General features: G+C 40.1%; 1 protein-coding gene across 1 annotated transcript in view; it reads right to left on the reverse strand.

The window, feature by feature from the left end:
- Positions 1–12,500, reverse strand: part of LOC147032971 (protocadherin-18-like) — a 58,990-nt gene that overhangs the window by 20,116 nt on the left and 26,374 nt on the right. The window contains exons 5-7 of the mRNA XM_085871040.1: positions 8,439–10,250; positions 4,052–4,195; positions 186–271 (exon numbers count right to left, since the gene is read on the reverse strand). Of these exons, the coding sequence (XP_085727166.1) occupies positions 186–271; positions 4,052–4,195; positions 8,439–10,250 (2,042 nt within the window). The remainder of the gene's footprint in view (positions 1–185; positions 272–4,051; positions 4,196–8,438; positions 10,251–12,500) is intronic.

Below are 12,500 nucleotides of genomic sequence, written 5' to 3' on the forward strand. Positions count from 1 at the left end.
TGACTTCTCTAATTTTAATTGGTCTTGCTCATAACATAAAGAGAAATCTTTTGCTTCGAAAAGAAGATTCAACAATTGCTAATAAGGAGGAAGTCATGGGAACAATGGCAGGAAGAACACGAGGCTATTTGGCATAAATTGCTAAGATAAAAACACAACTCGAGCAGAACTTGAAAGGGTGGTACCTGGTTCCTCTGGCATACTTGTTTCCACGGAAGCACGGTCTCGGCTGGCACCCTCCTTGACGAAGCAGGACCAGTAGTTGTGATACCTGTGGCATTTCCATAATCTCAATGTCTCTGCCTTTGATGCTCTCTCTCTCTCTGACCATTTTCATTCCTGAACTTCAATATATATTGAGTCCTATTACGTTCTTCTAGCCAAAGGAATTGCATAAAGCAACCATGAAAACTACCCCAAGGTAAGCCTTTTGCCGTTTCAAACTATACTCGAGTTCCTCTACAGCTGTAAAGACATTCAAAAGCAGTACATACATGAGAATCCCAATGCTACACATCCCCTCAGCCGCCAGACCAGTTTCATCGCTAATTGGCGAGTCATCATTGACAGCATAGACAGAAATGCACACCACTGCAGCTCCCAAGCAAGTACCACATGCATCCATGCGTGCCGTCCCTCGGAATACTGTTAAACTGGGTGTCCCGCCTGCCAGCATTAGTTGGTGGACTTTAAAGATCCCAAGGTGTGTCTTTCATGAAGAGTAGGTGGCCTATCGCCGACACCCTGAACAAATTCCAAATTCCTGCCCTAACTACTGATAGGAAGACAATGGAAAACCATCCAGTACTTGCCAAGAAACTGCTTTTGCAGCATCAATGCTCTGTAATAGATATTGGATACATCAGAATCATCAAAATCAGAATTGATAACTCACTTTGGTGAAAATTCTCTGATGTGAATCATCCAGGTTAATCTGCTTTGATGTACTTTTGATGAAACATTATGTGCCAACTCACTTGCTTTTTATTGAATTTCACAATTTTTTTTCTTTTCCAGGATTTTTTTTAATGAGACCAAAATTTTCACAATTGCTACTTATTTAATATGTATAAGCTACCTGTTTTGGGGTTTTTTTGTTTTTTTTTAAATGCCACACATAAATGTGGGCCAGTTTATTCTGATTGTATCCTATACATATTAAGCGTTGGCCCTTTTTCGTTATTATATAAAGCTGAACAATTTCCCTTATTAATGTCATGCGATGGTTGTGAGTCCAAAAGAGGATGTCATACACCTCTTGGGCAGGTAAAAGCACACACACATAAAGTTAGTCAGATATATCTTAGTAGTCTGTTGAGCAATTTCATTGCAGTGTAAATTGGATAAATGTGCATCTCTATCCCAGCACGAGTACATCTCCACCCGTTTCATTTTCCAAACGCACACTTTCACACAGACTGCAACGCTTCTTCTTCTTTGCTTTCTTTCTCCAAACTTTCCGTGGCTTTTACATTTACTGACACCTTCGCGGACCCAGCGCACCTTCAGCATATCATTACTACGTTCGTTCTAGAACACTACCCTCCCTTGCAAGTCAGAACGAGATTTTCTGGAGCCACGCCGGCCACCTCGTTGGGCAAATTGGCCTCCCGTGCTGCCTCTTTCCACCAGGCACTGAAGTAAAGGGAGGAAGAGGCCATAAGAGGGAGGCAAACTGAACGATCATACAATGGGCCAATAACCTTGACCATCCATCCATCCATTGGGACCATACTCTGAACAGAGTGTCGGTGCTGCCGAAGCAGTCTCCTGGGTTGTCGGGCACAATCCTGCATGGGTCACCACTCCGACGCAGGATACTCAAATGGCTGAATCATCCCAGCAAGCTGGTACTCATTTTGCCGACCTCGGAAGGATGACAGGCAGAGTTAACCCCACCTGGTATTAATTCAACAGCTGAGTGGGATTTGAACTCAGGACCCTAGGATCCCAAGCCCATCACCCGAATCATTAAGCCAACACCAGGCATAATAACCTTGACAGAGGTTGTTGAACGTGTGACCGGGGTGTGTAGAGGTCCCCACCATTTCTCTCTCACACCCTCTATGTCTCTACCAAATCTATATGTTTTTCTTCAGGAGTCTGAATCCATGTATTGTAAACGTTTCACATTATTGTTCTAAGTTGTCTGAGGCGGGAAAGTTCACGTAGTGGTAATGGGGAATGTACAAGTGCTTGTGAATGTCCTTGAATTGCTTGCAATGCCTTTCTTTTAATTTTCCCACAATTTTTGCATTTGAATATTCCCACCATTTATCATTGATTTTCTCCCTTGCCATTACTCGCGACATGTCCCACTCTTTTGCTTGGTTGCCTGCTTAATAAATTAATGAAACCTGACTTATCCTGCTCACCTTTGATCTGAGGTGGCGCTTCTGGGGCGATTGGTCCGAGATTGCAGTTGGTAATAGTAGCCCACAGAGAGCGGCACATGGCTTTGGTTCGCTCGACTAATTAGGTATACGCCACGTAGTCGCTGGCATGGTTCCCTATCAAATTCATTCATTTTGCCGGTACAGTAAACCGACCTTGGGCGTGAGGATCTGACCAAAAGTGAGTGTTGTTGATGGTCTCTGTGGTCATTTTATAGACATGCCGGGTTTGAAGTTATCTGTCTGCATGGCTATCACAGTACTATCCTACTCTTTTCCTTATCAATGTTTTTCATTTTACTGATATTGTGCAAAATCTCATGAAGATCACTATTTTGTATTTTGTTTTACTTTGACAAAAATGGCAGCGAAGAGATGGACAATGACAGAGAACTGAAATTTTCCACTTTTCAGGTGTTTATGACGTCAATTTTAAAAGTTGCATTTATAAACCATTTTATATATGGCCTGAGCATCTCACTTAGTAATAAGGCTATTCATATGGGATAAAATTAAAACAAAATTGGAAAATCCATGGCAGTAGAACCATAGTTCTGCTCTTCATGCAGCTCCTGGACATATACTGTACATTGTCATGATTGAAGGTTTCATCTTCAATTCATTTTTGTCTGCAGTCTCAGAAAACCTTTGCTGGAGTCACAATATAACTTTTGATGAGTGGGGTTCACAACAAACACACACACACGGGCATGATGAGTGGATTCATCTCACACATAATGAATTCAAACTTGAGAAACCTCAATCAAAATGAATCTTCAATAAGGCGATTATATTGTCATATAGACTTTGAAAACCTGCTGTCAGCTATTTATGCTTTTCTAATTTAAATAATGAACTGTACATTTGCATTCAAAAAGTTTTACGAACCAGGTACTTATAATTGCTGTTCAAGACGCGATTAAATGTACGAGTACTATTTTTTAAATGTTCTATTTGACTGACTGGTTAGAAATTACATTTTTTGCAAATTATATTATATTTACTTATACAGTACAAAACTGTATATTGAAAAAATAAAAATCATTGGCATGTGTTGGAGTACTGTGAGTATATCATTAATATACCATTTTGAATTCCCCTCATATAAATCTTTCACTTTATTATTGTATTACCTCCACCACCAAAGGTCGATGGAGGTTATGTTTTCACCCCAATCTGTCTCTCTGTTTGTCTGTGAGCAGGATATCTCAGAATTGTGAATAGATATGGACGAAAGTTGGTGGACAGTTTGGGTGTGTGACAAGGCTGAATAGATTATATTTTGGTGAAGATCCGAATCCAGAAACGAGAATTTCAAAGTGATTCTTCACCATTGAGAGTGAAAAACGATATATACTGTAGCATGATACTTTAAAAAAGTTGCAGACGAGTTGTGACAAAACTGGGTGGATGACTTGGTTAGATGACAAGAACAAGCCAATTCGAATTTGGTTCAGGTCTGGATACAGATCCAGATTATCAGTGGGATCCAAAATGTAAACTGTTCAGCCTGGCGGAGGTATGCGCTCTACCGAGTGTCGCTCTAGTCACCATTAGATTTATCCCAGCTGCTTACATACTCAACCATTTCAATGTACTTGTGATTTTCTTCCATGTGAGCCTTCGTTCACAATTTCCATGCATTTTAAACTACTGACCTCCCCAGTTGGAGATGCTTGTGTCAGCTGTACGTCCGATGAGCCATTCCCCATGGAGGAAAGAGGAAGGAAGAGGGGAAGAGGTGGGTGAAAGGCAGAAGCTCCAGAAGGGGATGTAGTTGAAGGATCACGATAAGATCCCACCTTGAGATTGGAGTAAAAAAATAAATAAAGGAAAGAAAATAAATGGAAAAGTTTTAAGGAAACATGCACAGAAAAAGTTATGGCAATTCAAGCATTTGTACTGCATCTCTATCCCAGCACTAGTATAAAGTATGTCAAGTTAAATATTATTCCTCAACCTCTACCTACCCATAAGAAGTACAGTCTTAGATATGCAATGTCAGAACTTGTATTTTGTCAGCACTGAAAAGTGTCATTGCACATTTTTACTTACAATGCATCATAATCCAAAGCAAAAGGGTTCAATAAATTGAGACTGTGTCACTTAGCTTGTTGACAAGATTTTTTTTAATTGCAGGTGATTGTAATGAATCAAGTTTCAATTCTCAATGATGGACAGCAAACAAAATATGAGGTATAAATTAATGAATATTATATATATATATATATATATATATATATATATATATATATATATATATATATATATATATATATATATATAATTTCACCCTATTCTCATGAAAAAAATGAGTCATGATGGGTAATATTAATACTTCCTATGCTTAAAAATGGAGGAAAAATAATTATCTGAAAACCACCTGTGAAACATCCCCGAAAGGCGTGAGCTAATTTTCCAAAAGGTTGGACTGTGCGATAAGGTTTTCCGATACTGTGCCACTTCCCAACAGCGTTAAAGTGGGAATTCTTTCTATCTTGTTGTTTTCAGCATTGTTGACATGTTGTGGGCACTCCTGTAGTGGGCAGCTTACTTAACTATCTGCTCTTAATAGCTCCCCGGAGGCGTGGGCAATTTAATCTATCAAGACCACATCGAGAGCACGTCTCCACTGTATATCCAAATTGCCGGGAGATTGGTGGACTACATTATTAAGCCTCCCCCTATAGCATAGGGGAAGGCTTATAGCTGTGGTGGGGTTTGTTTCTACAATTGGCACCCCCAATTTTTGATGGTACCACAGAGTTTCTTCAACCCCAAGGAGAACTAAACCACCATTTAGAAAATGACTTCTCAACACTCCAAATTTCAAAACTGTATAAATTTCCGAGCTGTATCTCAGAGCCGCCTGGGATTTTTTTGAATGAAATTTTGCACCAATAATGTGAATATGTCAGGTTGAACTATTTATTAGCCTTGATCCAATTTATGGCCATGACCTAATTATAAACATTTTAACATTTTTCATCATAACTCGACGAAAGATTGTCCAATTGGAACAAAATTGCTCTCATTAGATAACCGAGAGCAAGCCTCATTTAAGTTTAATTTGCATTATACCCCTATGGGATAAAGGTCAAGGTCTTACACCCCGAGGAGGATTAAACCACCATTTAGGTTTTTCTCCCTTTTTTGTCAATATCCAAGGACTTTTGGAATTAAATTTTGCAGCAATATTAGAATACAAAGTATGTGGGGTTTACTTTTTGACCTTGACCTAATTTTAAGGCCTTGACCTAATTGTCGACATTTTAATGTTTTTCACCATAACTCGACTGAAGTTTGGCCAATCAGAACAAAATGGCCCAATGCAAGGCGCATTTAAACTTAATTTATATCATACCCCTTTGGATTAAAGGTCAAGGTCTTACACCCTGAGGAGTACAAAACCACCATTTAGGTTTGCCTCCTTTTTTTCTGCCAAATTCCGAGCTGTATCTCGGATCTGGTTAGGACTTTCGGAATGAAATTTTGCATCAATAATGGGAATAAAATGTTTGCGGGGTTGATAAAATGTTTTTGACCTTGACCAAATTTTAAGGCCATGACTCAATTATATTCATTTTGACATTTCTCACCATAACTGGACTAAGGTTTGTCTGATCGGAGCAACATTGCCCTTTCTAGATAGCCTAGAGCAAGGCACATTTACAGTTAATTTAGATCATACTGTACCTTTCCGAGTTAAATGTCAAAGTCAAATGGCGGTCTGAAAAAAAAAAGAAGAGTTTTGTGCAATCGCTCAATTTGCCATTGTGGAATCTTAAAGACAGCTTAGTCTTCCAAGACGTTCTTGCAACACAATAGTGTATCTGCACTGAAGATGTGCACCTGATATTTAATTTGATTGACCCACTTTTATCAGATTGTAATCGAATTAACAAAAAATACCTTTTGATAAAAACTTGAAAAATCTTCTGCCGATTTTCATGATGTTGAGTTTTATGGATAGCCTGTAGAAGGGGACACATTTTCCTTATTTACACTCTATCACTAAATGTTGAAGGTCAAGGTCATATGACGGTCTGAAAAAAAATATGGCCCTCGTTGGATCACGGGCCAAGGGTAAGCCTCCCCCGGCCCTTGGTGACCGCTTTGTAATCACAGATATCTCGTTGGTTTTGTTATTGGATCAGAACAGATTATAGATTATTGGATTACAACAATGTGGGGATGATAGTAAAAAGAGTATTCCTTTTATTTTGAAGTGAGTTGATAACAAAGGAAAACACTTTAAAATCTCCATAAAATTTTGCAAACTTCTCGAGCAATAATTATTTGCTATCCATATCATTCAAAGATCTAGAATATTCAGATTGATGTACAGAGGGTATTGATTCGACAGATTGCTGTATTCTGCTGCCATTTGTCTTGTGGAAAAAAAAACATTTACAGCAATTCGAGATGAGGTCATGTCTGACTTGAATTGTAGTACTCCAGTTCCAGGACTTATCAGTAACATGTTATAATGCCATTTTTAAGGATTCTTAATCACCTGTATTATTTAATAAAAAATGTTTCATGAAAAAAGTTTTTACAATATTGTACTGATTTGTGTTGTGATGCCTGGTGTTGACTTAATGGTTAGGGTTGTGGGCTTGGGATCCTAGAATGGTTAGGGTAGTGATCTTGGGATCCTAGGGTCCCAAGTTCAAATCCTGCTTTGTTGTTGAATTAATACCAGGTGGGGTTGATTCAGCCTGTCATCCTTCCAAGGTTGGCAAAATGAGTAACTGCTTGCTGGGATGAGAGGCCATTTGAGTATCCTGTGTTGGAGTGGTGACCCATCCAGGATTATGCCCAATAGCCCAGGAGACTGCTTCATCAGCACCAATGCTCTGTGCAGTGTATGGTCCTGATGGGTGGATGTATGGATGTGTTGTGCCAGTGGTTTCACAATGCAGGTTGTAGCAGAGATGGGCCAAGTTTGGCTAAGTTGGGTCAAAAATAGGCTGGTGTGATTATTATACCACCATATTTGGATGCAAAATGCATCCTTTTATGCAAGATGTTGTTTTTTTTCAAATTAATGTTCAAATTTCCAAATCACTTATGGTGTCCATCTCATCAACCTGTTTGACATTCTTTTCGGGCACCATTTGCACCGATTCACTGCAATGTCCTTGCTAGAAGAGTACATTGGAGGAGATCCTTTAAAACTTTCATCTGAAAGTCATCCTTAATGCTATTTATTTCCTTTATATATTTAAGGCTCATTTCAGATAGAGTGACTGTCACTCTAATCAGACAGGATTTCATCACAATACTCTTGATGATATTTCTTATGTGCGAGTGGTGCATTTTCTGTTTCCCGCTGTCATTATCCAGCATTCCAACCATCACTGCAGCCCTTGTAAAAAACCATAACTACTCTACATTCTTCATTCCATGTGCATCCTACAATTGCTCCCCGACCCCTCATTTTCCCAGCCATTCCTGCTGCATTCACAATACTGCACTCTAGTCTTGCTTTAATTCCATGCCATTCCCACCATGCTTGCAGTTAAAGTATATGAAACGACTGCAACCTATATCAAACGGAATTACAAGCCTCTCCTGCTGTGTCTTGCCTTTCTCACCACACTTTGCTGCCATTTCTATGAACATTTACACTGCTATTATTGTACTTGCATAAGGTAGCACTTGATGTTCCACTGTTGTATTTCTGTTTTCCTTACTTCTGACCTAATTATCTCAAAATTTTAACCTATTTTTAACCTCACTTAACCTTTTTAACCTCTTTTTAACGGCTACCACACTGTCAACATCACTGCTTTGCAGTGTTATCCAATGCAATGTCTGTATCCTAAAGTATATTTATTTCATATTATTTCAATTTGCACTCTGTGCAGTATTGAAGTTATACAATCGAGATTTAATTGTGCTTGATTATTGCATCCTGCATTTATATGGAATTCAAGTGAAGTTAGTCTGATTTCAAATGACAAAATAAAACAAGTAAATAAAGAAAGCAGAAAGGATGAGTGAAGGTAAAATGACAAAAGGAGCGTGACTTCAATATACCTCTGTAAATGGACCAAATTTTTCTTTCCAGTCCCGTGAAAGTGAAGACCCAACGGAAGGAGATTGTTGCTGACGAGGTCCTGTTATAACAGTACCACCCACTTTCCGGCCACCATCACCAGTTACAAGCAGAATGTCCATTTTGTCAATCTCAGCTGCTGGACGACGAGGTGCAGCACGGTGTGCGGACTCAGCAAGCCGGCAGTTGTAAGAGCGGCCATCCCTCTTTGAACGTCCACAACGCAAGGCTGCCAGGCTCAAAAGTGCAGCAAGTAAGGTGAAGGCTAAGCCCAGTGTAGCCAAGGCTGCCCCTGGGCCCCAGCCCAGCCAGCCACCAATTTCACTTGGTTCGGTAATGAGGATAATGGGGATATCTACAGATAGTGATGGTGTGCCACAGTCAGATACAACAACAGTAATGTTCCATGATTCAGTGGTGTGTCTCTGAAGATCCTCAGTAGCGAATAGTTGACCTGTTGTAGAATTAATTGAGAATGGTGGCTGTACCCCATTTTCAGTTCTGAAATTGTACACGAGTCGCCCATTATCCCCATTATCCAAGTCTTCAGCAATTATATAAAGCACAGGAAATGCTCTACTTGCTCCTGCTGGAATGAAGACCCTGGCAGGAATGCCTGGAGATGGAATTTGCGGCTTCATCACCACAGGTGCATTGTCATTGACATCAGCAACAGTGATATTAAGAATGAAGGCTGGATCAGCAACAAGTGGAGGAATGCCTTTGTCCTTAGCATTTACCTCACAGTGTATAAAGCGAACGTCCTTTTTCTCATAATCAAGTGCACCTACAAGCACAATATCTCCCAAATTTGAATCCACTGAGAGGAGACCGGACGGATGGCATTTGCGGAGGGTATAAATGATATTTCCATTCGTGCCGTCATCAAAGTCGTACGCATTCACACGGGCCAGACGTGAGCCCAGTGGGAGATTTTCAAAGGCAGACAGCTGTAATTGAGTTGGTACAAAGTATGGCCGGTTGTTTGATTTCAAAACCTGCACGATAATATTGAGTTGGGAAATGAGTGAAGGTTGCCCTTCATCCATCGCCGAAAGCACGAGCTGGTGCTGGGCTGCAGCCTTACGGTTTAAAACGCCACTCAAAATCAAAGAATAGTTTCCTTGATCATTGAGCTGAAGGTCAAAATTGCCACTACTGTCTGAAAGATTGCAGGAAACTGTTCCGTTCTCCCTGAAATCTGGATCCATGAGTGTTACAAGAGCTAATACGGTTCCAGGTGCTGTAGCTTCAGAGATCGAGCCCATCATTTCCAGTGCCGATACGTAGGTAACTTCAGAAACGGCAGCCAACATCATGTTCACGGAAATTGTTGGCGGGTTATCATTTATGTCCGAGATTATTATTAAGATCTGAGACTGAGAAGACGCCAAATGAATGTGTTGGTCTCTTGCCTCTACCGTAAAATAATAGTTTGCACAATGTTCTCTGTCCAGAGCTCGCTGCAGTACGATCTCGCCTGAGTTTGGGTCAATCAAAAAGGTTTCTTTTTCTTCAGACGGACTAATTAATGTAAGTTTATATTCCATCACACCACCAGCATCTGAGTTTGGACTTGTGGCTTTTATTGGTAAAACCATTGCACCAGGTGCCATATCTTCAGGTACGTTTGCGGTATAGAACGCTTGATTAAATATTGGACTGTTGTCATTGGTGTTGACTATCGAGATCAGCACTTTGATGTGGTCCTGGAGTGGTGGAGTCCCGTTGTCCCTTGCCACCAACCACAGCTCGTACTTCGGCTGTTGTTCTTGGTCCAGCTTCCCAGACACCTAATGAAGGGTTACAATAAGACAAACTTTCTTGATATAATTGCAAAGGTCTATTGAACAACTGCAGCGACCCAAATACTCTTCATATGATTTTGGAATGATGGGGTTTATCATTCTAAAATACACAATTTGATGTCTGTCTGTCTGACCACGATGCATTTGGATGTTACTTACCAAATGTCAACAAAACTTGCCAGGGGAACTAAGGGTCCTATGACAGAGGTTGTAAATCGACTTGATTTGCCCTCAATTCCCCCAGGGGATTCTCCACCTTGGACAAATGCCATGTTTAGGTGTATAAATAGCTAACCATGATGTTTCACGGAGCAAACCGACCGGAAGTGAAAATTGTTATAATCACAAGCTATTCAGTCAATTCTGTCCGGCGTATGATCATCTTTTTTAAACAGTCGCTAATGCTGTTTAACACGAGACTGAAAGAAATTTGGAGAAACCCGATGTCCTTGAGGACATTCTACACTTATTGCATCCCCCACACATGAATGGGCCCCAGCTGCTTCAACGATCTCGTCCTTTAGGTCGGCCGATAGCAGCTAGGCCTCAATGATATTTGTCAAATAAAGATGTTTAAATGAGTCTTTGTGCATGAACAATGAATGATGTATCATCACATTGCCTGTCTGACTTTTGTAGCCATCAGGTTACATTGGACTGTATACGGATTGTTTACAAGTTATATATTGGAGCCTCATTTGTGGTTTCTCCTGGGAATAGCTTCCAAGAGTGATGTGCGATATTGCACCCGACATCATTACAGTTCAATTGTGACTTTTATTCAACGCAGAACCCCATTTCTAATGGTCACAAGCATTATTTAATACTCGTCTGAGGGAGTCGCTGGTCTGTAAGGGAACTAAGAGTCGCTGGTCTGTACACCTACTGCAAGTAAAAATTATTATAACCACATTCATCAATCAATTCCACCTGATGATAATGGCATAATAACATTAACGTTATTGCAAAATAATAATGATATTAACAATAATACTAGTAATCGCAAGTGGTTGCAGAGAAAATGAATTTAAAACGGAATAAACCTGCAAAACGGTGGCGGAATAATAATAATAATAATAATAATAATAATAATAATAATAATAATAATAATAACCTTGCCGAGTCTAAAGCATTATTGGCTAAGTGAGTGTAAAAACGTATAATTAAGGTGAAAAAGACTGAATAAAAATGGAACTCAACTATGTAGAATGGTGTGCACATGCATGTATGCATGACTCACCCCCCAGCCATGGGAGTTTTAAATCACTTAAACCATTGGTCCCCAGCCTGCGGCCCGTGGGCCGCATGTGGCCCGCGAAGCCCTATACTGCGGCCTGCGAGGACTTTCCAATCAAAACACATTTCCATGTAGCAATTTTAAAGGGGTTTACACAATGCCACTGCCGGCCTCTGCCGGCCGGCGCCGTGACCTGAAAAGCCTTACACAATGCCACTGCCGGCAACTGCCGCTTACCGCCGGGAGGAATCAAATCAATTTGATTTTACCTTCCGGCATCTTGCGGCAGAATTTAAAATTAATTACATTTAATAAAAAAATTAAAATTAAAAATGCATCAAGTTTCTCATTGACTCTGAAAATGTTTCTCAGTATCAAGTTTCTCAATAAAATGCATCAATTTTTTTCTGGCTCCCAACATCCTTGGGAGTAGTGAATGCGGCCCGTGGGATCAAAAGGTTGGGGACCACTGACTTAAACAGACAAGTTGTTATGCAATATATTTTCTGGGCAAAGCATGAAGGTCAGTCAAAGATATCCTGCACTTCATTTTTGTCCAAGATAGTCATAACAGAATCACATATCGTTTAAAGTTTGTGGAAAACTTGCAACTTCTGCATGAAGTGACGTCACAGCTGTGCAAAACAGTCCGAGTACAGCAGTGATCTGCAACCTTTTTAAACACAAGATCACTTTTAGAATCTAAATGCAACACAACAGCTACCCTTAAACATTCTACTTTGCTGAAACCCCCAGAAATGTACGCTGCGCCGAACACTCACCATTATAATAACCTTGTAAGTGGACGTTTTGAGTCCATATTTACACCATGTGATTTTCATCTCTTTGGAACACTCAAGAGGCATCTGAGTGGCATCGAGTTTCAAATTGATAAGGATATGAGAGCAGATGACCTGAAAATGATGGGCATCTATCCAAAACATTTCTGTCTCCAGAGACAGTACAGTGTTACCACATCAATGAGCCAAATGTGTATA

The sequence above is a fragment of the Eptatretus burgeri genome, chromosome 2 (assembly GCF_056783735.1).
Source record: "Eptatretus burgeri isolate ZD-2024b chromosome 2, Ebu_testis_v1, whole genome shotgun sequence".
NCBI classification, from domain to species: Eukaryota; Metazoa; Chordata; class Myxini; order Myxiniformes; family Myxinidae; genus Eptatretus; species Eptatretus burgeri.